The 27,491-nt window shown below is 45.2% G+C and overlaps 2 protein-coding genes across 2 annotated transcripts; both read left to right on the forward strand.

Moving 5' to 3' along the window:
• Window positions 1-955: 955 nt before the first annotated feature.
• On the forward strand, window positions 956-6,316 carry LOC142750873 (protein kinase C delta type-like). Its single transcript, XM_075859850.1, has 4 exons — window positions 956-1,297; window positions 3,241-5,188; window positions 5,312-5,352; window positions 6,209-6,316. The coding sequence occupies exons 1-2, from the start codon at window positions 1,075-1,077 to the stop codon at window positions 4,668-4,670; spliced, it is 1,653 nt and encodes a 550-aa protein (XP_075715965.1). The 5' UTR covers window positions 956-1,074; the 3' UTR covers window positions 4,671-5,188; window positions 5,312-5,352; window positions 6,209-6,316.
• A 2,507-nt stretch (window positions 6,317-8,823) lies between these two features.
• LOC142750874 (protein kinase C delta type-like) lies at window positions 8,824-14,162 on the forward strand. Its single transcript, XM_075859852.1, has 4 exons — window positions 8,824-9,167; window positions 11,087-13,034; window positions 13,158-13,198; window positions 14,055-14,162. Exons 1-2 carry the CDS (start codon window positions 8,945-8,947, stop codon window positions 12,514-12,516), a joined length of 1,653 nt encoding a protein of 550 aa, XP_075715967.1. The 5' UTR covers window positions 8,824-8,944; the 3' UTR covers window positions 12,517-13,034; window positions 13,158-13,198; window positions 14,055-14,162.
• Window positions 14,163-27,491: the final 13,329 nt, after the last annotated feature.

Here is a 27,491-nt window from a genome sequence, read left to right on the forward strand (position 1 = left end):
TTTGGGGTCTGAGCTAAGTATTTCTGTTATATATATTGAATTACCATGGATTACGGCTTCCAATAACGTTAATACAGGAGGGGATAAGGGCGAGGCCGAGAGGGGCGTAATGAGTATACGTATGGTGCGGGTAAAGTGCATTAAGACCATAGCAACGAAGAGAAAGGATCCAGCGATGTATGGTGTAGATAAGGGAAAACTGAGTTCCCACTTTATTGAAAAATAATCCACGAACAGTGACACAAAGTAACGGAAACACCAGGAGGGTAACAAGGTGGTGGAATGGCAAAGAATGAAGCCTACGCGTTTCAAGCAGGATCCTTTCTCTTCGTTGCTATTGTTACCTGCCGCGAGCCGTGGCGGCTGATCCGGGCGATACTCAACACAGGAGTGTGAAGCTGGTGAGCTGGAGGTTTCCTCCCTTTTCCTTTTTCCCTGCTGTTACCATTGCATTAAGACCAGTCATGGAACTCCAGGGTGACTTCTAAAATTATTTATTATTTATAGCAGGGGGTACCTCATTCCTTATAATACACATATCAGCTGCTGCAGAACCTCTTTTTGAAGAGTGAAAGAGAAATTCTTGTGCACCATGAATTAGTATTTTTCAACTGTTTTCAACTGGTGCAAATGCTAACATGTGGTTAAGACAGGGAGATGCTTATACCATAGACATGTATTATATCTATTCTGTTTATTACACTCAGATCGTATGGCTGGTAATTACGTGCCCGGAGCGGCAGCTGGGCCACCTTAAAACATTGTGATGACATCACAATGCCTGAGGTTGGTAGGTGGGCCCCCTTAAGACATAGCTAATGACATCACAATGCCTAGGGTTGGCAGCTGGGCCACCTTAAGACATAGCTGATGACATCACAATGCCTAAAGGTCACAGCTGGGCTACCTTAATACATAGCTGATGACATCACAATGCCCCATGCGCTCATCTATACAGGTGCACTGGCCAGAAACATTGCATTTGCATGCTGCGAGTTAGCAGAGATACATGTGAGTGCTCCTGGACAATTTTTGGATTGTTCTTTCTATTGCGATTACCGTTTTTGACACAAAATGAAGAGAAAGAGAAATATGGAAGAAGGAGGAGAAAGAGGGAAGGAGAGTGAGGGGAGTAAAGAAGGAGAGGGGACCAAGAAGACTAAAATGGAGAAAACCGGACTTACAGCTAAGAGGAGTATAAAGAACTGGCTCTTAGCCATCATTGGACGGAGAAGTTCACAAGACCTCCCAGGACCCAGTAACATCAGCCTGATGGACGAGAAGATCAGGACATCAGGTAAGAACTCTGAATGTACAAGCAAGTTCTAGTCATATAAATCCATAGAATGTCCATAGACTCCTACGGGACAAATAACCTCATAACTAGACATAGTGTGCACGCATAGCGCCCATATCTCATATCAGAGTTGGTAACCACCATACAAAAGTAGTATTTACTGAATAGTTCAGCCAAGATGTACACAAAACTTAGCTATGGCAATAAAGAATATAATATATAATTATCGGGGTATATCGGCCTGTATAGACAGATTGATCGCTATCCCTCTAACCTACACGGATACATGCATAAAACTTACAATCTTTTTATTCTCATGTTTTTAATTCTTTGGTCATTTGGTTATATATCCCAAAGCTGCATGATTCTTTGTGAATGATCATTTCTTGCTACCTCATGGGCAGAACCGAAAACAAGTCTGTGCAGCATAGACAAGCTTTCTATTGTGCAGAAAATAGACATGTGCACTTACTATAATAGAGCTTGGTTTACTCTTGTTTACAGAGGACCTATCATGGGGAAGTCATCTCTGCTTATTATTGTAAAATGTTTTCCACCACAAATTTTTTGGGGAATATAACTAATAAAATGTAAAAAAAAAAAAAAACAACTTACAGAGCGTATCAACAATATGTAAATAAGCTGTTCCACCGCAGGGTCTGGCTCCGAACTTCCTGTAAGACTGGTCACGGCACGCCTAGCGCACCTTCCCATAACCCCCCAGTGGCATATGTAGCGTCTATGGCCGCGGGCTGTCGAGTTTACTTACCCTTCGACGCCCGCAGCCATGGATCTGTGAGCGCTGGTCCCCATCTCCTTCCTAGGAGACGCCAGTGCTAACTTCCGCTCCAGTCCACTGTGTTCCGCTCCAGTCACGCTCGTGCCCGCTCTTAAAGGGCCAGCGCGCGCACATGAAAACAATCATCATCCTCAACTCACATGATTTCCTGGACTATAAGAAGGCCCCTGCCATTCTGATCCTTGCCTGAGCGTTGTTTGTAGTATCCTAGTTTGTCTATGCAAATGGCCTCCTAGTGTTTTCCAGTTCCCAGTGTTCCCATTTCCTGTATCCTGTATCCCATGCTATCCTGGTCAAGTGCTGTGCTGTAGTCGTGCTGTGCTGTATTCCACGCCTGTCCTGCTACTCCACGCCTGACGTCTACCCGCTGCCTAGTCCTAGCCGAGCCTGTCTTACTACTGTCCGAGCTGCCACAGGTACCCTATACGCACTATAGACAGTGACCTGCGTCCTGTTAGCCAGCTGCCATACCGCCAAGGCAGTTCGGCCCAGTGGGTCCACGAACCCTATGTGACAGCATACAGTATCAGTACACGAGATCTCGCTAGTTATGATGAGATCTCGCATTCTGACACTATGGGCAATAAGGCCTGTTTTCTATAAGACAGCTTTGATAAATGAGTCCCAATAGAGGAAAATTTAGTATGCAAAATGCGTAAGACTTCTGGCACAAATTGCGCCTAAAAAGTGGCATAAATGGGGTGTGTCAAATTATTATTATTATGTTTTAGACACTTTTTCACCTTCTTTGACAGTTTTGAAAGTGTCTAGAAAAAAGGGGAGTGTCAAAGACTCATTGTAAAATCCGCCAGATTTATTACTGGTGTACACCATTTTTTTTTTTTGCAAAATATCGATGTAAAGTAGGTGAGCCATGAGGTGGCATAAGTAAGAGAAAAAGGTCTAACATGGTTAGCAAGATGAGCCAAATTTATCATACAGCGTGCGCCATTGTGATAAATCTAGCACAATTTCTCCCAGTCTAGTTTAGTTTTATCCTGTCTTCCTTTAGGACAGAATGAATAAATCTCCCCCAGTGTCCTAATTACGTTCCAAAAATGAAAAGTTATTTGAAAAACCATTGTCATTTACATTACACATAGAAAAATACTAATAATAAATACTTATTTTCTCAACCCAATAGGCAAAAAAGGGTCCAAGATCAAGGAGGAGGAAAAAGATAGGGACAAAAAGGGGACAGCAAAAAAGGAGACACAGCGTAAGAGAAAGAGGACGACAGAGGAGAAGGAACCTTCTGGAAAGAAAGCAAAGAAATCTAAAGGAAAAATATCAAATAGTCTGGATGAACTGGAGAAAAAAGCTGAAGAGGAACAACCTGCACCATCTAAGCAGGAGAAAGAGACACCGGCTGCACCTAAGAGAAAGAGAACAACAGACGAGAACCAGGAATCAAATAAAAAACTAAAAACATCTCTGAGATCTTCCAAAGAAAAAACATCAGGGAGTCAGGATGCAACAACCATCCTCAATGAAAAGCCTGGACCATCTCGTGAGGAGACTAGGACAGCCACTGTTCCTCTAAGCTTGAATTCCTTTACCTTCCATCGTGAACTTGGTAAAGGCTCCTATGGCGAAGTAACTCTTGCAAAAGACAAAATCCGTAAAGAACTTGTCGCCATTAAAAAGACGGACAAAAGCGATTTCACAGAACTAGGCCATACTTTCGTAGAACGGGACATACTTGGTCTATCACACGAGAGCCGCTTTCTGATCCACGGACTTGCAGCGTTCCACAGTAAGAACCACGTGTATTACGTCATGGAACTGGCCAGTGGGGGTGACCTCGATACATTTACTGAGAATAACTTTCCACTGGAATTAAACACCGTGAAGTTTATTGCAGCAGAGCTGGTTTGTGGGGTGCAATTCCTCCATAACAAAGGCATCATCCACAGGGATCTAAAGCCAAATAACGTCTTATTAACATCAGATGGACATGTGAAGATCACAGATTTTGGACTGGCAATAACAAATGTCTTTGGAAGAACAACAGACCCCTGTGGTGGAACACTAGGATATGGAGCCCCAGAACTGATCGGGTGTGAGGAATATGGACCAGGGGTCGATTGGTTTGCATTTGGAGTCATCCTCTATAACATGGTCACCAATAAAGACCCCTTTCCTGGGAACACAAAATCAGAGATCGAGGCCTCGGTCCTGAACTATGTTCCACAGTATCCAACGTCTTTATCCTCTGACACCGTGGATATAATCAAGCGGCTGCTGTGTAAGAACCAGTTTGAACGTCTGGGAGTGACAGAAAACATCCGAGAACATCCATTCTTCTCTACCACCAACTGGCAAGAAGTAGAGGCTGGACAAGCGGCACCCCCGGATATACTGGTGACTGAGTCTGTGGATCTGAATATTAGTGACATCAGGCCTGCGCCCTGTACTAGGGACCATAACGCCACAATTAAAGCTAAAGATCAGAAACTTTTCAATGAATTTAGTTTTGTGTGTCCTGAGTGGTCGGAGAACTACCACGTCAGCCACATCTATCCAGACACCCGGCTAAGAAGATTCTCCTCGTCCCAGTGCAAAGTCAACTAAAGTTTCATAACGTCTATAACAACACTGTGCTACTAAAATCTGCAACGCCATAAAATTCACTGTGTCTCCAAGATCTGAGAAACACCAAGGATTTGAGGAACCACCTTGTCCACCTTCTGCATCCCTGTCTAACAACCACCACATGAGGGCTTGGAATATTACATCATATTAACACCTACATTGTGAACAAATCTCCTTTATAGAGGTATTCCACCATCGTATCAGCTGATTGTGCTGCCTTGTCCCCATCGAGCACTTCTGAAGACACCTCCTGGCTGATCCACAGCTGTAGTTTACCTGGGTCATCCCTGGCTATGACATACTACATGCCCCGGAGTCATCATCTGATTGGCCAGCTGTCCATGCCCGAAGAGGCTCAGTCTTGTTTCCAGATAAGACAATAAAGCACACCAGACCTCCACCGAGTCCATGACAGACTTATTACCATTCCTTGTACCATTCTAGGAAGGTGGAGGGTCTTGTTTCTAGGAACCTGGTATCAGAGCACAATCTATAAAGTAAGTACGAAGAATAAATCTTGTAATTGACAAATATCTATTACTGGGATGATATTATCCCGAATTCTTATTTCGTGTTTTTAATAAGTCACTTACATTTCTTATTTCTTTTTGACTCTTCAGGTGATTGACACATTTCGTCAGGAGTTTCCTTCCATTCAATGGTAAGTTTTACTCAATGTCTACATTTACTGAGTTTATTATTGTAAGATACTGCTCAAGAATGGAAAGAAAACGAATGATCGGGAAAACACTGATAATCTAGTATGAAACCAAAAACACCCATGCCAGATTATCATAACACTAACCTGATAGTCCGGCAGGCAGTCTGATGGCCATTCAATTGGGGGGTTGATAGATCTTAATGATACATTGGATCCACCTAAAATGAATGTAATGTAATTATCTATGAGTCACTACATTACCTATCACAGGCCTCCTATGGGGCGCAGGAATGCCTGTGTCATGATGTTGTCATGTAGCGTAGACCATATTATCCAATAAACTAGTTTTTTACAGGATTGTCTAGTATAGCAAACCACAATGTGGGATGGGCCTATGCAAATGTGCTCCAAATGGGCGTTTCTGTGACACTTTGTGGGCGTTCCTGGGCAGATAGGGCTGGGACTTAGAAGTGTCCCACAAATAGAAATTTGAATGCTGTCCAGATATTAACATTTCACCATACCAGTACCAGTAGTAGTTGTAGGCCTCTGCTTGAAGGCTCGGTACATAATTAATTTTAAGTGGATCTATTATTTATTTTATATTTGGCTTAATCATCCAATACTCCGGAATTAGCAGTTCAGAGGATGCACGAATATTACAATGTTTTTATACATACATGTAAACTATCAAACAGAGATGAAGACAAGGACATAAAATCTGGTGACTCTTCTTACTGTTCCAGTTAGTTCTTCATCTACTGACAGATGATACGTTTTTGCCCCTTCTATATAAATACATTGATACTAGAATTGTGACACTAACCACAGGTTTTTTAAATTTCCTTTTCTTTAGATTTCCACCATCAGCGATCAGTCACCGGATATGTGCAGCAATATCATCCTCCATACATGATACCTATTCCTGTGTGCAACATAATAAACATCCTGACTTATAAACTCACATTGTGTCTTTCATTTCCATCTTTTTGATCGTCCGCCTCTATTATGGACAATGGAGTTTATAATATCACTTCTTTATAATACAGTGTATGTTATTTATAGAGGATGTAGATGGAGATTTACTAGATATCGGTATAAATGTACAGACTGCGGTTATCTGCACCGCCAGCCACGTGACCTCCTGCTCAACTCGAATGTTTCAGTGCCATATTTATCTATCTATCTATCTATCTATCTATCTATCTATCTATCTATCTATCTATCTATCTATCTATCTATCTATCTATCTATCTATCTATCATATCTTAAGTACACCAGCCATGAGGTGACATAAGGAGGAGAAAAGTGTCTTACATGTCTAGACAGATGTACTAAATTTATGATATAGCGTGCGCCATTGTGATAGATTTGGCGCAGTTTTTGCTTGTCTGGTCTAAGTTCAAGACAGTAATAATCAATCTCCCCCATAGGATTCATGAAAACATGCCAATAGCAACCAATCACAGTGCAGCTTTAATTTTTCAAGAGCACTATAAGACATTAAAGCTGTGCTGTGATTGGTTTCTATGGAGGGCAACAAAGACAACTTTTCTGTTAGGCAGATTTCATGAATCTCATTGGGGACATTTATCATGAGAGGATTTCCTATAGATAGTCTTGTATGTAGGAGTAGTATTTTGTGTCTGTTAATTTTGCGCCAAATTCACTTGTATCACTCAGTATTTAGTGAACATGGCACATCTTGTAAAAAGCGGAAAAATCGGAAATTGTCTGAATTTCCAGTCAGTTCTCTGGAGAGGGCACCAAGAGCCCAGGAAAGCTGTGTGGCTTCACTATGAGCCTGGTGTCACCCAGCTTTTCAGGGGCTCACACACAATATAAAGAGAGGGCAGAAAAATGCGGCTGAAACAGTTGCATAACCTGCAGCTCAGATCGCTACAGGACAGCCGGCAGCTGCCATCTGGGAGGGTCTGTGAGCTGGGTTTTCCTGAAAACCAGCCTGGGAGGATCAAAAAGTGCCGGCACCACCAAGGAGGAGCGGAGGAAGAGTCAGCACAGGCACAAAGAAAGGCCTTCATGCGATAGCTGGGAGGGAGGGAACTTGGCCAAAATTTTAGGGAGGCATCTAGGGAGAGTGGGCGGAGAGTAGGCGGGATCTAGCGTTAATAAAACTCCTCCCTCTTCTTGGAATTCCTGGGCTTTTGCAGCATGGGCAGCGAAGAAACAGTATTTCCGCCTGCCTGTTTTTTATTGAGATGTGTGTCTTTGTGGTTTGGCCAATTTATCCGACCTTTGGTCTCGAGTCTTCCATGGAGGTACGGTTAAAGAGAACCTTTCACCTGCCCATACATGTGCAGCTGGGTACAGCATGTAATGGGGAAGGCTGCACAAACCCTGGGGCACTTCACATTCTTTCTTTTCCCACACGCTTTCCTCTCTCCAGCTCTTGCTGTGACACTGTCCATATCTGATTGGACAGTGTCACAGCGATAGTAACACGCCCCCTTGCCATTACACGCCCCATTGACAGTTCAGGGGGTTATTTAAATAACGGGTGCCAAATATAACGGCACCGATATCTAAATAACGGAGGAGGGTAGAAAAAAAAATGTAAAGTGCCCCAGGGTTTGTGCTGCTGTGCCCATTACATGCTGCACTCAGCGGCACAGGTATGGGGAGGTGAAAGGTTCTCTTTAAATGAGACTAGTTATGGGGAGTTATTTTCACATACTAAATGACTTGGGCTCTATAGTAATTTGGGGGCTGCCTGAGTGTGGGTTCAGAATTCATTTTAGGGTCTCTAAGTCTAGGGTTTTAATTCACTTTGGAGTCCCTGAGTCTGGGGTCTGAAATAATTTTGGAGTCGTTTGGGGTCTGAGCTAAGTACTTCTGTTATATATATTGAATTACCATGGATTACGGCTTCCAATAACGTTAATACAGGAGGGGATAAGGGCGAGGCCGAGAGGGGCGTAATGAGTGTACGTATGGTGCGGGTAAAGTGCATTAAGACCAGTCATGGAACTCCAGGGTGACTTCTAAAATTATTTATTATTTATAGCAGGGGGTACCTCATTCCTTATAATACACATATCAGCTGCTGCAGAACCTCTTTTTGAAGAGTGAAAGAGAAATTCTTGTGCACCATGAATTAGTATTTTTCAACTGTTTTCAACTGGTGCAAATGCTAACATGTGGTTAAGACAGGGAGATGCTTATACCATAGACATGTATTATATCTATTCTGTTTATTACACTCAGATCGTATGGCTGGTAATTACGTGCCCGGAGCGGCAGCTGGGCCACCTTAAAACATTGTGATGACATCACAATGCCTGAGGTTGGTAGGTGGGCCCCCTTAAGACATAGCTAATGACATCACAATGCCTGGGGTTGGCAGCTGGGCCACCTTAAGACATAGCTGATGACATCACAATGCCTAAAGGTCACAGGTGGGCTACCTTAATACATAGCTGATGACATCACAATGCCCCATGCGCTCATCTATACAGGTGCACTGGCCAGAAACATTGCATTTGCATGCTGCGAGTTAGCAGAGATACATGTGAGTGCTCCTGGACAATTTTTGGATTGTTCTTTCTATTGCGATTACCGTTTTTGACACAAAATGAAGAGAAAGAGGAATATGGAAGAAGGAGGAGAAAGAGGGAAGGAGAGTGAGGGGAGTAAAGAAGGAGAGGGGACTAAGAAGACTAAAATGGAGAATACCGGACTTACAGCTAAGAGGAGCATAAAGAACTGGCTCTTAGCCATCATTGGACGGAGAAGTTCACGAGACCTCCCAGGACCCAGTAACATCAGCCTGATGGACGAGAAGATCAGGACATCAGGTAAGAACTCTGAATGTACAAGCAAGTTCTAGTCATATAAATCCATACAATGTCCATAGACTCCTACGGGACAAATAACCTCATAACTAGACATAGTGTGCACGCATAGCGCCCATATCTCATATCAGAGTTGGTAACCACCATACAAAAGTAGTATTTACTGAATAGTTCAGCCAAGAGGTACACAAAACTTAGCTATGGCAATAAAGGATATAATATATCATTCTTGGGGTATATCGGCCTGTATAGACAGATTGATCGCTATCCCTCTAACCTACACGGATACATGCATAAAACTTACAATCTTTTTATTCTCATGTTTTTAATTCTTTGGTAATTTGGTTATATATCCCAAAGCTGCATGATTCTTTCTGAATGATCATTTCTTGCTACCTCATGGGCAGAACCGAAAACAAGTCTGTGCAGCATAGACAAGCTTTCTATTGTACAGAAAATAGACATGTGCACTTACTATAATAGAGCTTGGTTTACTCTTGTTTACAGAGGACCTATCATGGGGAACTCATCTATGTTTATTATTGTAAAATGTTTTCCACCACAAATTTTTTGGGGAATATAACTAATAAAATGTAAAAAAAAAAAAACAACTTACAGAGCGTATCAACAATATGTAAATAAGCTGTTCCACCGCAGGGTCTGGCTCCGAACTTCCTGTAAGGCTGGTCACGGCACGCCTAGCGCACCTTCCCATAACCCCCCAGTGGCATATGTAGCGTCTATGGCCGCGGGCTGTCGAGTTTACTTACCCTTCGACGCCCGCAGCCATGCATCTGTGAGCGCTGGTCCCCATCTCCTTCCTAGGAGACGCCAGCGCTAACTTCCGCTCCAGTCCGCTGTGTTCCGCTCCAGTCACGCTCGTGCCCGCTCTTAAAGGGCCAGCGCGCGCACATGAAAACAATCATCATCCTCAACTCACATGATTGCCTGGACTATAAGAAGGCCCCTGCCATTCTGATCCTTGCCTGAGCGTTGTTTGTCGTATCCTAGTTTGTCTATGCAAATGGCCTCCTAGTATTTTCCAGTTCCCAGTGTTCCCATTTCCTGTATCCCATGCTATCCTGGTCAAGTGCTGTGCTGTAGTCGTGCTGTGCTGTATTCCACGCCTGTCCTGCTACTCCACGCCTGACGTCTACACGCTGCCTAGTCTTACTACTGTCCGAGCTGCCACAGGTACCCTATACGCACTATAGACAGTGACCTGCGCCCTGTTAGCCAGCTGCCATACCGCCAAGGCAGTTCGGCCCAGTGGGTCCACGAACCCTATGTGACAGCATACAGTATCAGAACACGAGATCTCGCTAGTTATGATGAGATCTCGCATTCTGACACTATGGGCAATAAGGCCTGTTTTCTATAAGACAGCTTTGATAAATGAGTCCCAATAGAGGAAAATTTAGTATGCAAAATGCGTAAGACTTCCGCCAAAAATTGCGCCTAAAAAGTGGCATAAATGGGGTGTGTCAAATTATTATTATTATGTTTTAGACACTTTTTCACCTTCTTTGACAGTTTTGAAAGTGTCTAAAAAAAAGGGGAGTGACAAAGACTCATTGTAAAATCCGCCAGATTTATCACTGGTGTACACCTTTTTTTTTTTTTGCAAAATATCGATGTAAAGTAGGTGAGCCATGAGGTGGCATAAGTAAGAAAAAAAGGTCTAACATGGTTAGCAAGATGAGCCAAATTTATCATACAGCGTGCGCCATTGTGATAAATCTAGCACAATTTCTCCCAGTCTAGTTTAGTTTTATCCTGTCTTCCTTTATGACAGAATGAATAAATCTCCCCCAGTGTCCTAATTACGTTCCAAAAATGAAAAGTTATTTGAAAAACCATTGTTATTTACATTACACATAGAAAAATACTAATAATAAATACTTATTTTCTCAACCCAATAGGCAAAAAAGGGTCCAAGATCAAGGAGGAGGAAAAAGATAGGGACAAAAAGGGGACAGCAAAAAAGGAGACACAGCGTAAGAGAAAGAGGATGACAGAGGAGAAGGAACCTTCTGGAAAGAAAGCAAAGAAATCTAAAGGAAAAATATCAAATAGTCTGGATGAACTGGAGAAAAAAGCTGAAGGGGAACAACCTGCACCATCTAAGCAGGAGAAAGAGACACCGGCTGCACCTAAGAGAAAGAGAACAGCAGACGAGAACCAGGAATCAAATAAAAAACTAAAAACATCTCTGAGATCTTCCAAAGAAAAAACATCAGGGAGCCAGGATGCAACAACCATCCTCAATGAAAAGCCTGGACCATCTCGTGAGGAGACTAGGACAGCCACTGTTCCTCTAAGCTTGAATTCCTTTACCTTCCATCGTGAACTTGGTAAAGGCTCCTATGGCGAAGTAACTCTTGCAAAAGACAAAATCCGTAAAGAACTTGTCGCCATTAAAAAGACGGGCAAAAGCGATTTCACAGAACTAGGCCATACTTTCGTAGAGCGGGACATACTTGGTCTATCACACGAGAGCCGCTTTCTGATCCACGGACTTGCAGCGTTCCACAGTAAGAACCACGTGTATTACGTCATGGAACTGGCCAGTGGGGGTGACCTCGATACATTTACTGAGAATAACTTTCCACTGGAATTAAACACCGTGAAGTTTATTGCAGCAGAGCTGGTTTGTGGGGTGCAATTCCTCCATAACAAAGGCATCATCCACAGGGATCTAAAGCCAAATAACGTCTTATTAACATCAGATGGACATGTGAAGATCACAGATTTTGGACTGGCAATAACAAATGTCTTTGGAAGAACAACAGACCCCTGTGGTGGAACACTAGGATATGGAGCCCCAGAAATGATCGGGTGTGAGGAATATGGAACAGGGGTCGATTGGTTTGCATTTGGAGTCATCCTCTATGACATGGTCACCAATAAAGACCCCTTTCCTGGGAACACAAAATCAGAGATCGAGGCCTCGGTCCTGAACTATGTTCCACAGTATCCAACGTCTTTATCCTCTGACACCGTGGATATAATCAAGCGGCTGTTGTGTAAGAACCAGTTTGAACGTCTGGGAGTGACAGAAAACATCCGAGAACATCCATTCTTCTCTACCACCAACTGGCAAGAAGTAGAGGCTGGACGAGCGGCACCCCCGGATATACTGGTGACTGAGTTTGTGGATCTGAATATTAGTGATATCAGGCCTGCGCCCTGTACTAGGGACCATAACGCCACAATTAAAGCTAAAGATCAGAAACTTTTCAATGAATTTAGTTTTGTGTGTCCTGAGTGGTCGGAGAACTACCACGTCAGCCCCATCTATCCAGACACCCGGCTAAGAAGATTCTCCTCGTCCCAGTGCAAAGTCAACTAAAGTTTCATAACGTCTATAACAACACTGTGCTACTAAAATCTGCAACGCCATAAAATTCACTGTGTCTCCAAGATCTGAGAAACACCAAGGATTTGAGGAACCACCTTGTCCACCTTCTGCATCCCTGTCTAACAACCACCACATGAGGGCTTGGAATATTACATCATATTAACACCTACATTGTGAACAAATCTCCTTTATAGAGGTATTCCACCATCGTATCAGCTGATTGTGCTGCCTTGTCCCCATCGAGCACTTCTGAAGACACCTCCTGGCTGATCCACAGCTGTAGTTTACCTGGGTCATCCCTGGCTATGACATACTACATGCCCCGGAGTCATCATCTGATTGGCCAGCTGTCCATGCCCGAAGAGGCTCAGTCTTGTTTCCAGATAAGACAATAAAGCACACCAGACCTCCACCGAGTCCATGACAGACTTATTACCATTCCTTGTACCATTCTAGGAAGGTGGAGGGTCTTGTTTCTAGGAACCTGGTATCAGAGCACAATCTATAAAGTAAGTACGAAGAATAAATCTTGTAATTGACAAATATCTATTACTGGGATGATATTATCCCGAATTCTTATTTCGTGTTTTTAATAAGTCACTTACATTTCTTATTTCTTTTTGACTCTTCAGGTGATTGACACATTTCGTCAGGAGTTTCCTTCCATTCAATGGTAAGTTTTACTCAATGTCTACATTTACTGAGTTTATTATTGTAAGATACTGCTCAAGAAGGGAAAGAAAACGAATGATCGGGAAAAGACTGATAATCTAGTATGAAACCAAAAACAGCCATGCCAGATTATCATAACACTAACCTGATAGTCCGGCACGCAGTCTGATGGCCATTCAATTGGGGGGTTGATAGATCTTAATGATACATTGGATGCACCTAAAATGAATGTAATGTAATTATCTATGAGTCACTACATTACCTATCACAGACCTCCTATGGGGCGCAGGAATGCCTGTGTCATGATGTTGTCATGTAGCGTAGACCATATTATCCAATAAACTAGTTTTTTACAGGATTGTCTAGTATAGCAAACCACAATGTGGGATGGGCCTATGCAAATGTGCTCCAAATGGGCGTTTCTGTGACACTTTGTGGGCGTTCCTGGGCAGATAGGGCTGGGACTTAGAAGTGTCCCACAAATAGAAATTTGAATGCTGTCCAGATATTAACATTTCACCATACCAGTACCAGTAGTAGTTGTAGGCCTCTGCTTGAAGGCTCGGTACATAATTAATTTTAAGTGGATCTATTATTTATTTTATATTTGGCTTAATCATCCAATACTCCGGAATTAGCAGTTCAGAGGATGCACGAATATTACAATGTTTTTATACATACATGTAAACTATCAAACAGAGATGAAGACAAGGACATAAAATCTGGTGACTCTTCTTACTGTTCCAGTTAGTTCTTCATCTACTGACAGATGATACGTTTTTGCCCCTTCTATATAAATACATTGATACTAGAATTGTGACACTAACCACAGGTTTTTTTAATTTCCTTTTCTTTAGATTTCCACCATCAGCGATCAGTCACCGGATATGTGCAGCAATATCATCCTCCATACATGATACCTATTCCTGTGTGCAACATAATAAACATCCTGACTTATAAACTCACATTGTGTCTTTCATTTCCATCTTTTTGATCGTCCGCCTCTATTATGGACAATGGAGTTTATAATATCACTTCTTTATAATACAGTGTATGTTATTTATAGAGGATGTAGATGGAGATTTACTAGATATCGGTATAAATGTACAGACTGCGGTTATCTGCACCGTCAGCCACGTGACCTCCTGCTCAACTCGAATGTTTCAGTGCCATATTTATCTATCTATCTATCTATCTATCTATCTATCTATCTATCTATCTATCTATCTATCTATCTATCTATCTATCTATCTATCTATCTATCTATCTATCTATCTATCTATCTATCATATCTTAAGTACACCAGCCATGAGGTGACATAAGGAGGAGAAAAGTGTCTTACATGTCTAGACAGATGTACTAAATTTATGATATAGCGTGCGCCATTGTGATAGATTTGGCGCAGTTTTTGCTTGTCTGGTCTAAGTTCAAGACAGTAATAATCAATCTCCCCCATAGGATTCATGAAAACATGCCAATAGCAACCAATCACAGTGCAGCTTTAATTTTTCAAGAGCACTATAAGACATTATAACCCCTTAGTGTCTAAGCCTGTTTTGGCCTTCAGGACCAGCCCCATTTTTGCAAATCTGACATGTGTCACTTTATGTGGTAATAACTCCAGAATGCTTTTACCTATCCAAGCGATTCTGGGATTGTTTTCTCGTGACATGTTGTACTTTATGATACTGAAAAAATTTTGTCATTAAATTCAATATTTATTTGTAAGAAACGCCAAAATTTAGAGAAAATTAGCAAAAATTAGCATTTTTCTAAATTTTAATGTATTTACTTGTAAAACAGATAGTAATACCACACAAAATACATACTAGTTTATATTTCCCATATGTCTACTTTATGTTTGCGTCGTTTTTTGAACATTCTTTTATTTTTCTAGGACGTTACAACGCTTAGAACTTTAGCAGCAATTTCTCATATTTTCAAGAAAATTTCAAAAGGCTATTTTTTCAGGGACCAGTTCAGTTCTGAAATGGCTTTGAGGGCCTTATATATTAGAAAGTCACCATAAATCACCCCATTTTGAAAACTGCACCCATCAAAGTATTCAAAACAGCATTCACAAAGTATTTTAGCCCTTTAGGCGTTTCACAGGAATTAAAGCAAAGTAGAGGTGAAATTTACAAATTTCATTTTTTTTCCTTCAAAAATTCATTTGTAATAAATTTTTTCTGTACCACAGAAGGTTTTACCCAAGAAATGCAACTCAATATTTATTGCCCAGATTCTGCAGTTTTTAGAAATACCCCACATGTGGCCCTAGCGCGGTCATGGACTGAAACACAGGCCTCAGAAGCAAAGGAGCACCTAGTGGATTTTGGGCCTCTATTTTATTAGAATATATTTTAGGTACCATGTCAGGTGTGAGGAGGCCTTGTGCTGCCAAAACAGTGGAAACACCCCAAAAGTGACCCCATTTTGGAAACTATACCCCTCAAGGAATTTATCTATGGGTATAGTTAGCATTTTGAACCCACAGTTTTTTTGCTAAATTTATTTGAATTAGTATGTGAAGGTGAAAATCTACTTTTTTTGTGAAAAAATTAGGAAATGTTAAATTTTTACAAGGAATAAAGTAGAAAAAACACCCCAACATATGTAAAGCAATGTCTTCCGATTATAGCAATACCCCATATGTGGTAATAAATTGCTGTTTGGACCCACAGCAGGCCTCAGAAGAGAAGGAGCACCATTTGGATTTTGGATTTCTGATTTTGCTGGAATAGTTTTCAGTGCCGTGTCGCGTTTGCAATGCACTGGAGGGAAGAAAACCGTGGAAACCCCCCAATAGTGACCCCATTTTGGAAACTATACCCCTCAAGGAATTTATCTAAGGGTATAGTTAGCATTTTGAACCCACAGTTTTTTTGCTAAATTTGTTTGAATTAGTATGTGAAGATGAAAATCTCCTTTTTTTCTGAAAAAAGGTAGCCATTTTTTAATTTTTACAAGGAATAAAGGAGAAAAAGCGCCCCAACATTTGTAAAACAATTTCTCCTGATTACGTAAATACCCCATATGTGGTAATAAACTACTGTTTGGACCCACACCGGGGCTTAGAAGGGAAGGAGCGCTATTTGGCTTTTGGAGCTCAAATTTTGCTGGAATGTTTTTGGGTGTCATGTCGAATTTGCAAAGCCCCTGAGAGACAGAAACAGTGGAAGCCCCCCAAAAGTAACCCCATTTGGGAAACTACACCACTTAAGGAATCTATCTAGGGGTATAGTGAGCATTTAGGCCCCACACGTCTTTTGCAGAATTTATTAGAATTAGGCCGTGAAAATTAATATCAACATTATTTCCACTAAAATGTTGAATTTTTTCAATTTCACAAAGGATAAACGAGAAAATGCACCCCAACGTTTGTAAAGCAATTTCTCCCGAGTACGGCAATACCCCACATGTGGTCATAAATGTTTTTTCATTAGAAAGTAATTAACCCTTTACGAACTGATTCATGTTTTGCTTTTTCGTTTTTCCTCCCCGCTTTCCAAGAGCCACTACTTTTTTATTTTTCTGTCAATAGAGCGGTGTGGGGGCTTATTTTTTGCGGGACGAGCTGTCGTTTTTATTGGTACCATTTTTTGGTACGATGCCATATCGGTGGACATAAACGGCTGTTTGGGCACGCTGTAGGGCTCAGAAGGGAGGGACGCCATTTGGCTTTTGGAGCGCATATTTTGCTTGGTAGTAGCTCTGGCGTTTTGCTGGTATTTCAGTTTATAATGTTGGGGCACATGTAGGCTGGGCAGAGTACATCAGGGGCATAATAAGAGGGTATAATAATGGGGTAAATAAATAATAATCCACAGATATGTGGCCGGTGTCGCACTGATAAATGGTGCCCGATCTTATCCACTTTTGGAACGCTCTGCACATTTTGCATCGCCATAATCTGGGAGCCGGAACTTTTTTTATTTTTTCACCACCGGAGCCATGTGAGGGCTTATTTGTTGCAGGACAATCTGTATTTTTCATTGGTACCATTTTGGGGTACATGCGATTTTGTTGATCACTTTTTATTCAATTTTTCGGCAAGCCAGGTGACCAAAAACCATCAATTCTGACAATGATTTTTATTTATTTTTGACGGTGTTTACCCTGGGCTATAAATGACTATTATACTTTATTCTGCGGGTCGGTACGATTACGGCGATACCATATGTATATACGTTTTTTTATGTTTTGCAGCGTTTGAGCAATAAAATAACTTATTTAGAAAATAATGTATTTTCTGTGTCACCATATTCTGAGAGCCATAACTTTTTTATTTTTCAGTCAAAAAAGCTGTGTAAGGGCTTGTTTTTTGCGGGATGGGTTGTAGTTTGTATCAGTACTATTTTGGCTTACATGCGACTTTTTGATCACTTTTATTACATATTTTGTGAGGGGTGGTGACCAAAAAATAGTGATTCTGGCATTGTTTTTCGTTTATTTTTTTTGCGGCGTTCACTGTGTGGGAAAAATAATATTATAGTTTTATAGTTGGGGTCGTTACGAACGCGGTGATACCAAATATGTGTACTTTTTTTTACGTGTTCATTTTTTTTCCTATAATGAAAGACTTATTATAGGAAAAAAAGAAAAGCAGTTCTTGTTTATGTCACTTATAACTTTTATTTTTACACTTTTTTTAAAACATTTTTATTCTTTTTTTTACTTTTTTCACTTGTCCCACTAGGGGACACTTAGACTTGCAGCTCTGATCGCTGCTGGAATACATTACACTACACACGTAGTGTAATGCATTTCAACTGTCATTGTGACGAGACAGTCACACTGACAGGAAGCCTACGACGACCACCCTCGGGGTGGTCCTCATAGGCTTCTGTACATGGCAACCCGGAAGCCATTGTCTGGCGTCCGGTTGCCATAGGTACCATCGCCAGCCCCCGTGATTTCACATGGGGGCTGCCGATCGGCGCTAAAGACCTTAATTGTGGCGTTCAAAATCGAGCGCCGCAATTAAGGGGTTAACTGCCAATATCAGCAGCGACAGGCCGCTGATCGGCAACGGGGAGAGCAGGGCTGACACCCTGCACAGTTAACCGCCGCTGCGGTGTAGCGCCGCGCGGCGGTTAACTGTCAAAGCACTGACGTAACTGTACGTCAAGGTGCGCGAACTCACTGCTCACCATGACGTACAGTTACGTCATGGTGCGTTAAGGGGTTAAAGCTGTGCTGTGATTGGTTTCTATGGAGGGCAACAAAGACAACTTTTCTGTTAGGCAGATTTCATGAATCTCATTGGGGACATTTATCATGAGAGGATTTCCTATAGATAGTCTTGTATGTAGGAGTAGTATTTTGTGCCTGTTAATTTTGCGCCAAATTCACTTGTATCACTCAGTATTTAGTGAACATGGCACATCTTGTAAAAAGCGGAAAAATCGGAAATTGTCTGAATTTCCAGTCAGTTCTCTGGAGAGGGCACCAAGAGCCCAGGAAAGCTGTGTGGCTTCACTATGAGCCTGGTGTCACCCAGCTTTTCAGGGGCTCACACACAATATAAAGAGAGGGCATAAAAATGCGGCTGAAACAGTTGCATAACCTGCAGCTCAGATCGCTACAGGACAGCCGGCAGCTGCCATCTGGGAGGGTCTGTGAGCTGGGTTTTCCTGAAAACCAGTCTGGGAGGATCAAAAAGTGCCGGCACCACCAAGGAGGAGCGGAGGAAGAGTCAGCACAGGCACAAAGAAAGGCCTTCATGCGATAGCTAGGAGGGAGGGAACTTGGCCAAAATTTTAGGGAGGCATCTGGGGAGAGTGGGCGGAGGGTAGGCGGGATCTAGCGTTAATAAAACTCCTCCCTCTTCTTGGAGTTCCTGGGCTTTTGCAGCATGGGCAGCGAAGAAACAGTATTTCCGCCTGCCTGTTTTTTATTGAGATGTGTGTCTTTGTGGTTTGGCCAATTTATCCGACCTTTGGTCTCGAGTCTTCCATGGAGGTACGGTTAAAGAGAACCTTTCACCTGCCCATACATGTGCAGCTGGGTACAGCATGTAATGGGGAAGGCTGCACAAACCCTGGGACACTTCACATTCTTTCTTTTCCCACACGCTCTCCTCTCTCCAGCTCTTGCTGTGACACTGTCCATATCTGATTGGACAGTGTCACAGCGATAGTAACACATCCCCTTGCCATTACACGCCCCATTGACAGTTCAAGGGGTTATTTAAATATCGGGTGCCAAATATAACGGCACCGATATCTAAATAACGGAGGAGGGTAGAAAAAAAATGTAAAGTGCCCCAGGGTTTGTGCTGCTGTGCCCATTACATGCTGCACTCAGCGGCACAGGTAAGAAGAGGCTGGACGCAGCTGCAGGCTTAAGGGAAGCCGACATGACCGTCCTGGTAGGGAAAGGGTTAATGTTACGAGGTCAGGGAAAGTTGAAGGAGCTGAAGGAGGGACGGGGAGGAGTTAAGGGGGGCGGGGGGGCCGTTACTGCGCTTCCCGCTGTTTCTCGGCATTGAGCCGGAAGCAGCGGGAGGAGTAACACACAGTAAGCAAAGCTCCCCGTTGCCCGGTTTTTTAGTAATGGCAGAGGCCTTGATTTTAGAGCGGCTGCGCGCCGCTGCTGTGCACCACGGTCCCGGATGGCTGGAGGAGACCGTGGCTGCATTAACGCGGATCCCGGACGCCGTTTCGCCACGTCGGGCACGGCGTTCGGGGTCTGTTGTAAGGGACAGGCTCCCCTCCCCCGGCCCCCCTACGAGCATGGCTATGGCGGCGGGGGGGGAGTCGGCAACAACCGCTCCTGCGCTGGGCAGGCAGAGAGCGGTGGCAGGGGTGACGGCGATGCAGGCTGTGTCGACCCGTCCCTCTCGGCGGTCCCGACCTCCAGAGCGCCTTAGTCCGGAGGTAGTCCCGCGGACACGGCGTCGCAGAGGGAGCCCGATCCCGGACGCTGCAGGCCAGGCAGCTGGGAGGACCGCCCCTTCCCAGGCCCTGCGTCCTGGCAGGAATCCCAGGCCGCGACGGGGTCCGGCGGTAAGCAGGGAGTCGCAGGCCGGGCTCCCTGTCACCCCTCCCCCATCAGATGGAAGATGTCGAGAGCAAAGTACGGCCGCCCCGCATGGTGATGTTCCGGCCAGGGGGCAGGCTTCGTCAGGATCGTCTAGACGGACGACTAGATCTGCAGCGACGTCGAGGCAACAGGTCCGGTCGGAAGTCTGGGTCCCGGCGGTCGGGCGGCAGGTTGCCGGCCCATCGGTCAGCGCGTCCTCATCCCCTTTCCGAAGATGTCGTTGGGAGGGACAGTCGTCGGCGAGAGAAGAACTGGAGGAAGGTGAACTGGACGTCTATCGTCGAGGTCAGGATGGTCCGGCTGACGGGAACACAGCGCCTGTGCAGCCCGGTGAGTGTATAACTCCATTATTGTCTTATCCAGCGATTTTTATGTCGGGTGTCGGCGGGGGGGCTGCTAGCATAGCATCGGGGGCCGCTAGTGGCGCGGGCGGACGCGACGGAGCGGGTTTGGCAGATTTAGTGGGTTGCTTACGGGAGCTGGTGGGGCGCCTTGATAGGGCCGCGGCGCCGGTTGTAACGGAAGTGTCCCCTGCGGTAGTTTGGGAAGGCCCCAGGGACGTGGGATCGTTGCAGGCGCGTCCTGTGGTGGCGGTTAGAGAGGCGGTCGCGGTGTCGGTGCAGACTGAGGCACAGAAGGACGGCGATCGAGTGCGCATGGACGATCGTGCTCGGGGGGAGGTGTATGTTTGTTTTGAGGGTCCGTTGGGGGCGCATTTAAAGCAGGAGGTGCGTGATCGGATCTGGAAAGATGAATACGTTGAAATTTTTTCTCTCTTGCCGCTGGCTAAATTCAATTTGGATAAGAGCAAGCGGGATGAGAGTAAAAAGGACGAGGAGGAACGGCGGCGGTATAGGCTTATCCCGCAGACGTTCGTTAATTGGTCGCAGGCGTTCGCCATATTGGCTAGTGTGATAGGGGAAAAGGCGCCGGAAAATTGTTCGGCGTTATTTTGTTATTTTGATGCTATTGGGGAGGCTCATAGGGCGTATGGGGGTCAGGCGTGGCTGCGATATGATGAGCAATTCCGTCAGCGGAAGGCGGTTCGGCCGGCGATTCGGTGGGACCAGAAGGATATTGCTCTCTGGTTACGGGTTACGGCTCCGGTTAGGCAGCCCTTTCCCGGGAGCGGTGGCCAGGGAGGCCAGTCTAGTCAGAGTGGACCAAGCGGCGGGGGAAAGGCGGGGTTTTGCTGGCAATTCAATGAAGGCCAGTGCAAGTTTGGGGCCACGTGCAAGTTCAAGCACGTGTGCTCCGAGTGTAATGGTGCATCACACGGGGCGGCAAAATGTCTGCGGAAAAAGAGGTCCGGGAACCAGCACGGGGCTGGTCAAGGGGGTGTCGCCGGTGAGGGTGGAAAGGATGGCCCCTTATCTAAGTGAGTATCCGGATAGGGCGGCAGCTAAGTTGCTTTATGAAGGGTTTAGTGTTGGTTTTGTTATTCCTCCGCCTCCTTATGAGGTTCCGGTTACGCGGAGAAATTTAAAATCGGCTTACTTGCATGCGGAAGTCGTGTCGGAAAAGTTGCTAAAAGAAGTTTCGTTGGGGCGCATGTCGGGGCCATTTGTGGAGTCGCCGGTGAAAGATTTAGTTGTGTCCCCTTTGGGTATTGTCCCTAAACGCGAGCCCGGAAAGTTTCGTTTGATTCAACATTTATCGTATCCCAAAGGTTCGTCGGTAAATGACGGGATTGATCACGAGTTGTGTTCCGTAGTTTATACCTCATTCGATAAGGCGGTGGGGTTAGTGCGGGCTGCGGGTCCGGGGGCGCTGCTAGCAAAAACCGACATCGAGGCGGCGTTCAGGTTGTTGCCGGTGCATCCAGAAAGCCAACGGCTGTTGGGTTGTTTTTGGAATGGGGCCTTTTACGTGGATCGGTGCCTTCCGATGGGGTGTTCTCTTTCTTGTGCATACTTCGAGGCGTTTAGTAGCTTCGTGGAGTGGGTAACGAGGGGAGTATCCGGGGTCGATTCGTTGATCCATTACTTAGATGATTTTTTGTGCGTTGGCCCGGGGGGTTCGCCGGTTTGCGGTAACTTGCTTCATGCCCTGCAGAAGGTGGCGAGGGATTTTGGGATCCCTTTGGCGCCGGAAAAAACGGAGGGCCCGGTAGCGACGATTTGTTTCTTGGGAATCGAAATTGACTCGGTGGCAATGGAGTGTCGGCTCCCGGCGGATAAGTTGGGTGCTTTGAGGCTGGAGGTGCGACGGGCTTGTAGAAGGAAGAAAATGTCGCTGAGGGAGCTTCAGTCGCTGCTGGGGAAGTTGAATTTCGCCTGCCGGATTATGCCGATGGGGAGGGTGTTTGGTAGAAGGTTGGCGGCGGCAACGGCGGGAGTGCGGGCGCCGCATCATTTTGTGAGGCTCAAGGAGGAGCACCGAGCTGATCTTCAGGTTTGGGATGACTTCTTGGGCCAGTACAATGGTCGCTCGCTATGGATGGCCCCAGCGCAGGATACGAGTGATCTGAATATTTTCACGGATGCGGCTGGGGCGGGTGGCTTTGGAGCTTACGGGGGAGGTCCGTGGTGCGCAGGTCAATGGCCGGCTAGCTGGGTGTCCAGTGGATTGACGCGGAATCTGGCCCTGCTCGAGCTGTTTCCCATCGTGGTGGCGGCTACCATTTGGGGGGACAGGCTCAGGGATAAGAAGGTCCGTTTTTACTGCGACAACATGGGGGTGGTGCTTGCCATTAATAACATCACGGCGTCCTCTCCTCCGGTAGTTCAATTGTTGCGACATTTAGTGTTGGTGTGTTTGTCGTTGAACGCGTGGGTGGTGGCGGTGCATGTCCCGGGTGTACGGAATTGTGTTGCTGATGCTCTTTCTCGCTCGCAGTGGGACCGGTTTCGGCAATTGGCCCCGGGAGCGGAACGTCTCGGTTTGGCGTGTCCGGATCATCTATGGGATCTGGTATCGGTCCCGTAGAGCAGCTGTTACAAAGGTCTTTGGCGCGCACGACGTGGAGTGCTTATGCTGCTTGTTGGAGGCAGTGGGAGGAGTGGGTAAGAGGGTTGGGTGATGTCAATACGGATAGAGACAGGTTGGTGGCACTTTTGTATTGGTTAGGGGATGCCTGGGAGGGGGGGTTTTCAGTAGCGAAGGTGAACCGGTTTATATCCGCGGTGGCGTTTGGGCTTAAGTTGCGGGGCTTGCGGGATGTATCGAAGGAATTTCTGGTATCGCAGGCTTTGAAGGGGTTGCGCAGAGGTAGGGTGGAGGCGGATAGTAGAAGGCCGGTGTCGTTTGCTTTGCTGGGCTTGTTGGGCGGTTCATTGGCATCGGTATGTCGTTCTTCAAATGAAATGGATTTGTTTCGGTTGGCTTTCTCGTTGGCGTTCTTCGGAGCATTTAGAATAGGTGAGTTGGTGTCGCCAAGTACTAAACAGGCAGGGGGGTTGAGATCTGGGGAGTTGAGCCTTTTTGCAGATCGATTGGAGGTATGGTTGCGTAGATCAAAAACTGACCAACTAGGGAAGGGAAAACTGATAGTTTTGTTCGCTCTCCCGGGGTCGGTCATGTGCCCAGTAGAGTGCATGCGGGGTTTTACAAAAAACAGGGGGTCTCCAGATTTGCCTTTGTTACGTCATGTGGACGGGTCGTTCTTGTCCAGGTTTCAGTTTGGAGCTGTTTTTAAAAAATGTTTGACGGCAGTTGGGGTTGCGGCAGGCTCATATTCATCTCATTCCTTCCGGATTGGCGCAGCAACGGAAGCAGGGCGCTGGGTGTTGGATGACGAGGGGGTGAGGCGTATTGGTCGTTGGGAGTCTAAAAGGTTTAAGTCCTATGTCCGCCCCCATATGTTGTAATTTTGTTGTTTATGCTTGCAAATGTTATATGGTGGTGCCTAACTGTGTTTTCCGTTTCAGATTCGCCTCCTTGTCTGGTGTGGTTGATGGGTCATTCGTACGTGCACTGGGGGGCTTTGAGGGCGGACGTCCGCCCGGATGGTCGCCAGTTGCGCATTCCGCGACAGGATGCGGTTGTGCATTGGCTGGGGTTTAGAAGTATGTCGTGGAACAGGGTGTTGGCGGAATTCCAGACATATGTGCGGCTTGATAGGGTTCCGGAGGTTTTAGTGTTGCACGTGGGTGGGAATGACTTAGGAGTCCGCCCTTTTCGTGAGTTGGTGCGGGATATCAAACATGATTTGTTGTGTTTGTGGGTATCTTATCCCAAGTTGGTGGTAGTGTGGTCGGACATAGTCCCAAGGAAGCATTGGCGGTTAGCTAGATCGGTGGAGAGAGTCAATAAGGCTCGGATAAAAGTTAACCGGGCGGTGTCCCGTTTTGTGGCGAAGAACGGGGGCATTTGCGTGAGGCATAGGGATTTGGAGTCAGGATTGGGGAATTTCTGGAGGAGTGATGGGGTTCATCTGACCGAGGTTGGCATTGATATTTGGAGCTTGGCTATAGCAGAAGGCATAGAAAGGGCGGTGGTGGTGTGGAGGAACTCACAGGCTTAAGGTGGTCAAGGCCTGTTTCGCGGTGGCGGGGGGAGTCCTTGAGGCCAGTCAGTACAAAATGGTGGGGGGGTCGCATCGGGGGTATGCGTCCCCCAAAAAAGGTACATGGTTGAAGACTTCATCGGGTGTTATCCCTTTGAAGTGGTCTTCTGGTAGAAGGTATGTCACTTGAAGGCTTCATCGGGTGTTATCCCTTTGAAGTGGACTTCTAGTGGTCGGTATATCACTTGAGGGCTTCATCGGGTGTTATCCCCTTGAAGTGGACTTCTAGTGGTTGGAGCCATCTGCAGAGGTGAACGGTGCTTCCGAGCTGGTTTACGGCTGGAGGTAATTAGTGGTTTGCAGATGGCTAATTCGGTGTGTTCTTGAAAGGAACATCTGAAGGGGCTTCAAGGACTTCCTCTGCTCGGGTTAATGTTAACGTTTAATTGTTATTTATGATTCTGACCCATGTTGGGTCATGTGAATTATTAGGAGGAATTCTCTGGTGGATTCCTAACTAGTTATCCGAATGTTTCGGATTTAAATTGTTTTTATAAAACTGTGAAATTAATAAACGGCTGCTGTGGCCATTTCACATCCAACCTCGGTGTCATGTGTCGTTACTAAATGGGGATGGGGGATAGTATGGTTTAAGGTTAACCTACGACTCTACCTAGGCAGGTCAAGAAGAGGCTGGACGCAGCTGCAGGCTTAAGGGAAGCCGACATGACCGTCCTGGTAGGGAAAGGGTTAATGTTACGAGGTCAGGGAAAGTTGAAGGAGCTGAAGGAGGGACGGGGAGGAGTTAAGGGGGGCGGGGGGGCCGTTACTGCGCTTCCCGCTGTTTCTCGGCATTGAGCCGGAAGCAGCGGGAGGAGTAACACACAGTAAGCAAAGCTCCCACCCTCCCACCCTTGTTTTGTTACTCCTTAGGTCTTATGTACGTCTGGCTATGAGCGTTGTGTTTTATTTTGTGTGCTTATTTAACATGTTTTTCTTTTTTCCGGAGTAGGTTCTGTTGTCATGGCAGCTGGCGGGGGGAGTCCTTGAGGCCAGTCAGTACAAAATGGTGGGGGGGTCGCATCGGGGGTATGCGTCCCCCAAAAAAGGTACATGGTTGAAGACTTCATCGGGTGTTATCCCTTTGAAGTGGTCTTCTGGTAGAAGGTATGTCACTTGAAGGCTTCATCGGGTGTTATCCCTTTGAAGTGGACTTCTAGTGGTCGGTATATCACTTGAGGGCTTCATCGGGTGTTATCCCCTTGAAGTGGACTTCTAGTGGTTGGAGCCATCTGCAGAGGTGAACGGTGCTTCCGAGCTGGTTTACGGCTGGAGGTAATTAGTGGTTTGCAGATGGCTAATTCGGTGTGTTCTTGAAAGGAACATCTGAAGGGGCTTCAAGGACTTCCTCTGCTCGGGTTAATGTTAACGTTTAATTGTTATTTATGATTCTGATCCATGTTGGGTCATGTGAATTATTAGGAGGAATTCTCTGGTGGATTCCTAACTAGTTATCCGAATGTTTCGGATTTAAATTGTTTTTATAAAACTGTGAAATTAATAAACGGCTGCTGTGGCCATTTCACATCCAACCTCGGTGTCATGTGTCGTTACTAAATGGGGATGGGGGATAGTATGGTTTAAGGTTAACCTACGACTCTACCTAGGCAGGTCATGGGGAGGTGAAAGGTTCTCTTTAAATGAGACTAGTTATGGGAAGTTATTTTCACATACTAAATTACTTGACTTGGGCTCTATAGTAATTTGGGGGCTGCCTGAGTGTGGGTTCAGAATTCATTTTAGGGTCTCTAAGTCTAGGGTTTTAATTCACTTTGGAGTCCCTGAGTCTGGGGTCTGAAATAATTTTGGAGTCGTTTGGGGTCTGAGCTAAGTATTTCTGTTATATATATTGAATTACCATGGATTACGGCTTCCAATAACGTTAATACAGGAGGGGATAAGGGCGAGGCCGAGAGGGGCGTAATGAGTATACGTATGGTGCGGGTAAAGTGCATTAAGACCATAGCAACGAAGAGAAAGGATCCAGCGATGTATGGTGTAGATAAGGGAAAACTGAGTTCCCACTTTATTGAAAAATAATCCACGAACAGTGACACAAAGTAACGGAAACACCAGGAGGGTAACAAGGTGGTGGAATGGCAAAGAATGAAGCCTACGCGTTTCAAGCAGGATCATTTCTCTTCGTTGCTATTGTTACCTGCCGCGAGCCGTGGCGGCTGATCCGGGCGATACTCAACACAGGAGTGTGAAGCTGGTGAGCTGGAGGTTTCCTCCCTTTTCCTTTTTCCCTGCTGTTACCATTGCATTAAGACCAGTCATGGAACTCCAGGGTGACTTCTAAAATTATTTATTATTTATAGCAGGGGGTACCTCATTCCTTATAATACACATATCAGCTGCTGCAGAACCTCTTTTTGAAGAGTGAAAGAGAAATTCTTGTGCACCATGAATTAGTATTTTTCAACTGTTTTCAACTGGTGCAAATGCTAACATGTGGTTAAGACAGGGAGATGCTTATACCATAGACATGTATTATATCTATTCTGTTTATTACACTCAGATCGTATGGCTGGTAATTACGTGCCCGGAGCGGCAGCTGGGCCACCTTAAAACATTGTGATGACATCACAATGCCTGAGGTTGGTAGGTGGGCCCCCTTAAGACATAGCTAATGACATCACAATGCCTAGGGTTGGCAGCTGGGCCACCTTAAGACATAGCTGATGACATCACAATGCCTAAAGGTCACAGCTGGGCTACCTTAATACATAGCTGATGA

Source organism: Rhinoderma darwinii, chromosome 3 (assembly GCF_050947455.1).
Source record: "Rhinoderma darwinii isolate aRhiDar2 chromosome 3, aRhiDar2.hap1, whole genome shotgun sequence".
NCBI classification, from domain to species: domain Eukaryota; kingdom Metazoa; phylum Chordata; class Amphibia; order Anura; family Rhinodermatidae; genus Rhinoderma; species Rhinoderma darwinii.

Coding starts and splice junctions, on each gene's coding strand:
- LOC142750873 (XM_075859850.1), top strand. CDS start 1,075: ATGAAGAGAAAGAGAAATATGGAAGAAGGAGGAGAAAGAGGGAAGGAG. Junction 1,298..3,240: donor CGAGAAGATCAGGACATCAG/GTAAGAACTCTG, acceptor TCAACCCAATAG/GCAAAAAAGGGTCCAAGATC.
- LOC142750874 (XM_075859852.1), top strand. CDS start 8,945: ATGAAGAGAAAGAGGAATATGGAAGAAGGAGGAGAAAGAGGGAAGGAG. Junction 9,168..11,086: donor CGAGAAGATCAGGACATCAG/GTAAGAACTCTG, acceptor TCAACCCAATAG/GCAAAAAAGGGTCCAAGATC.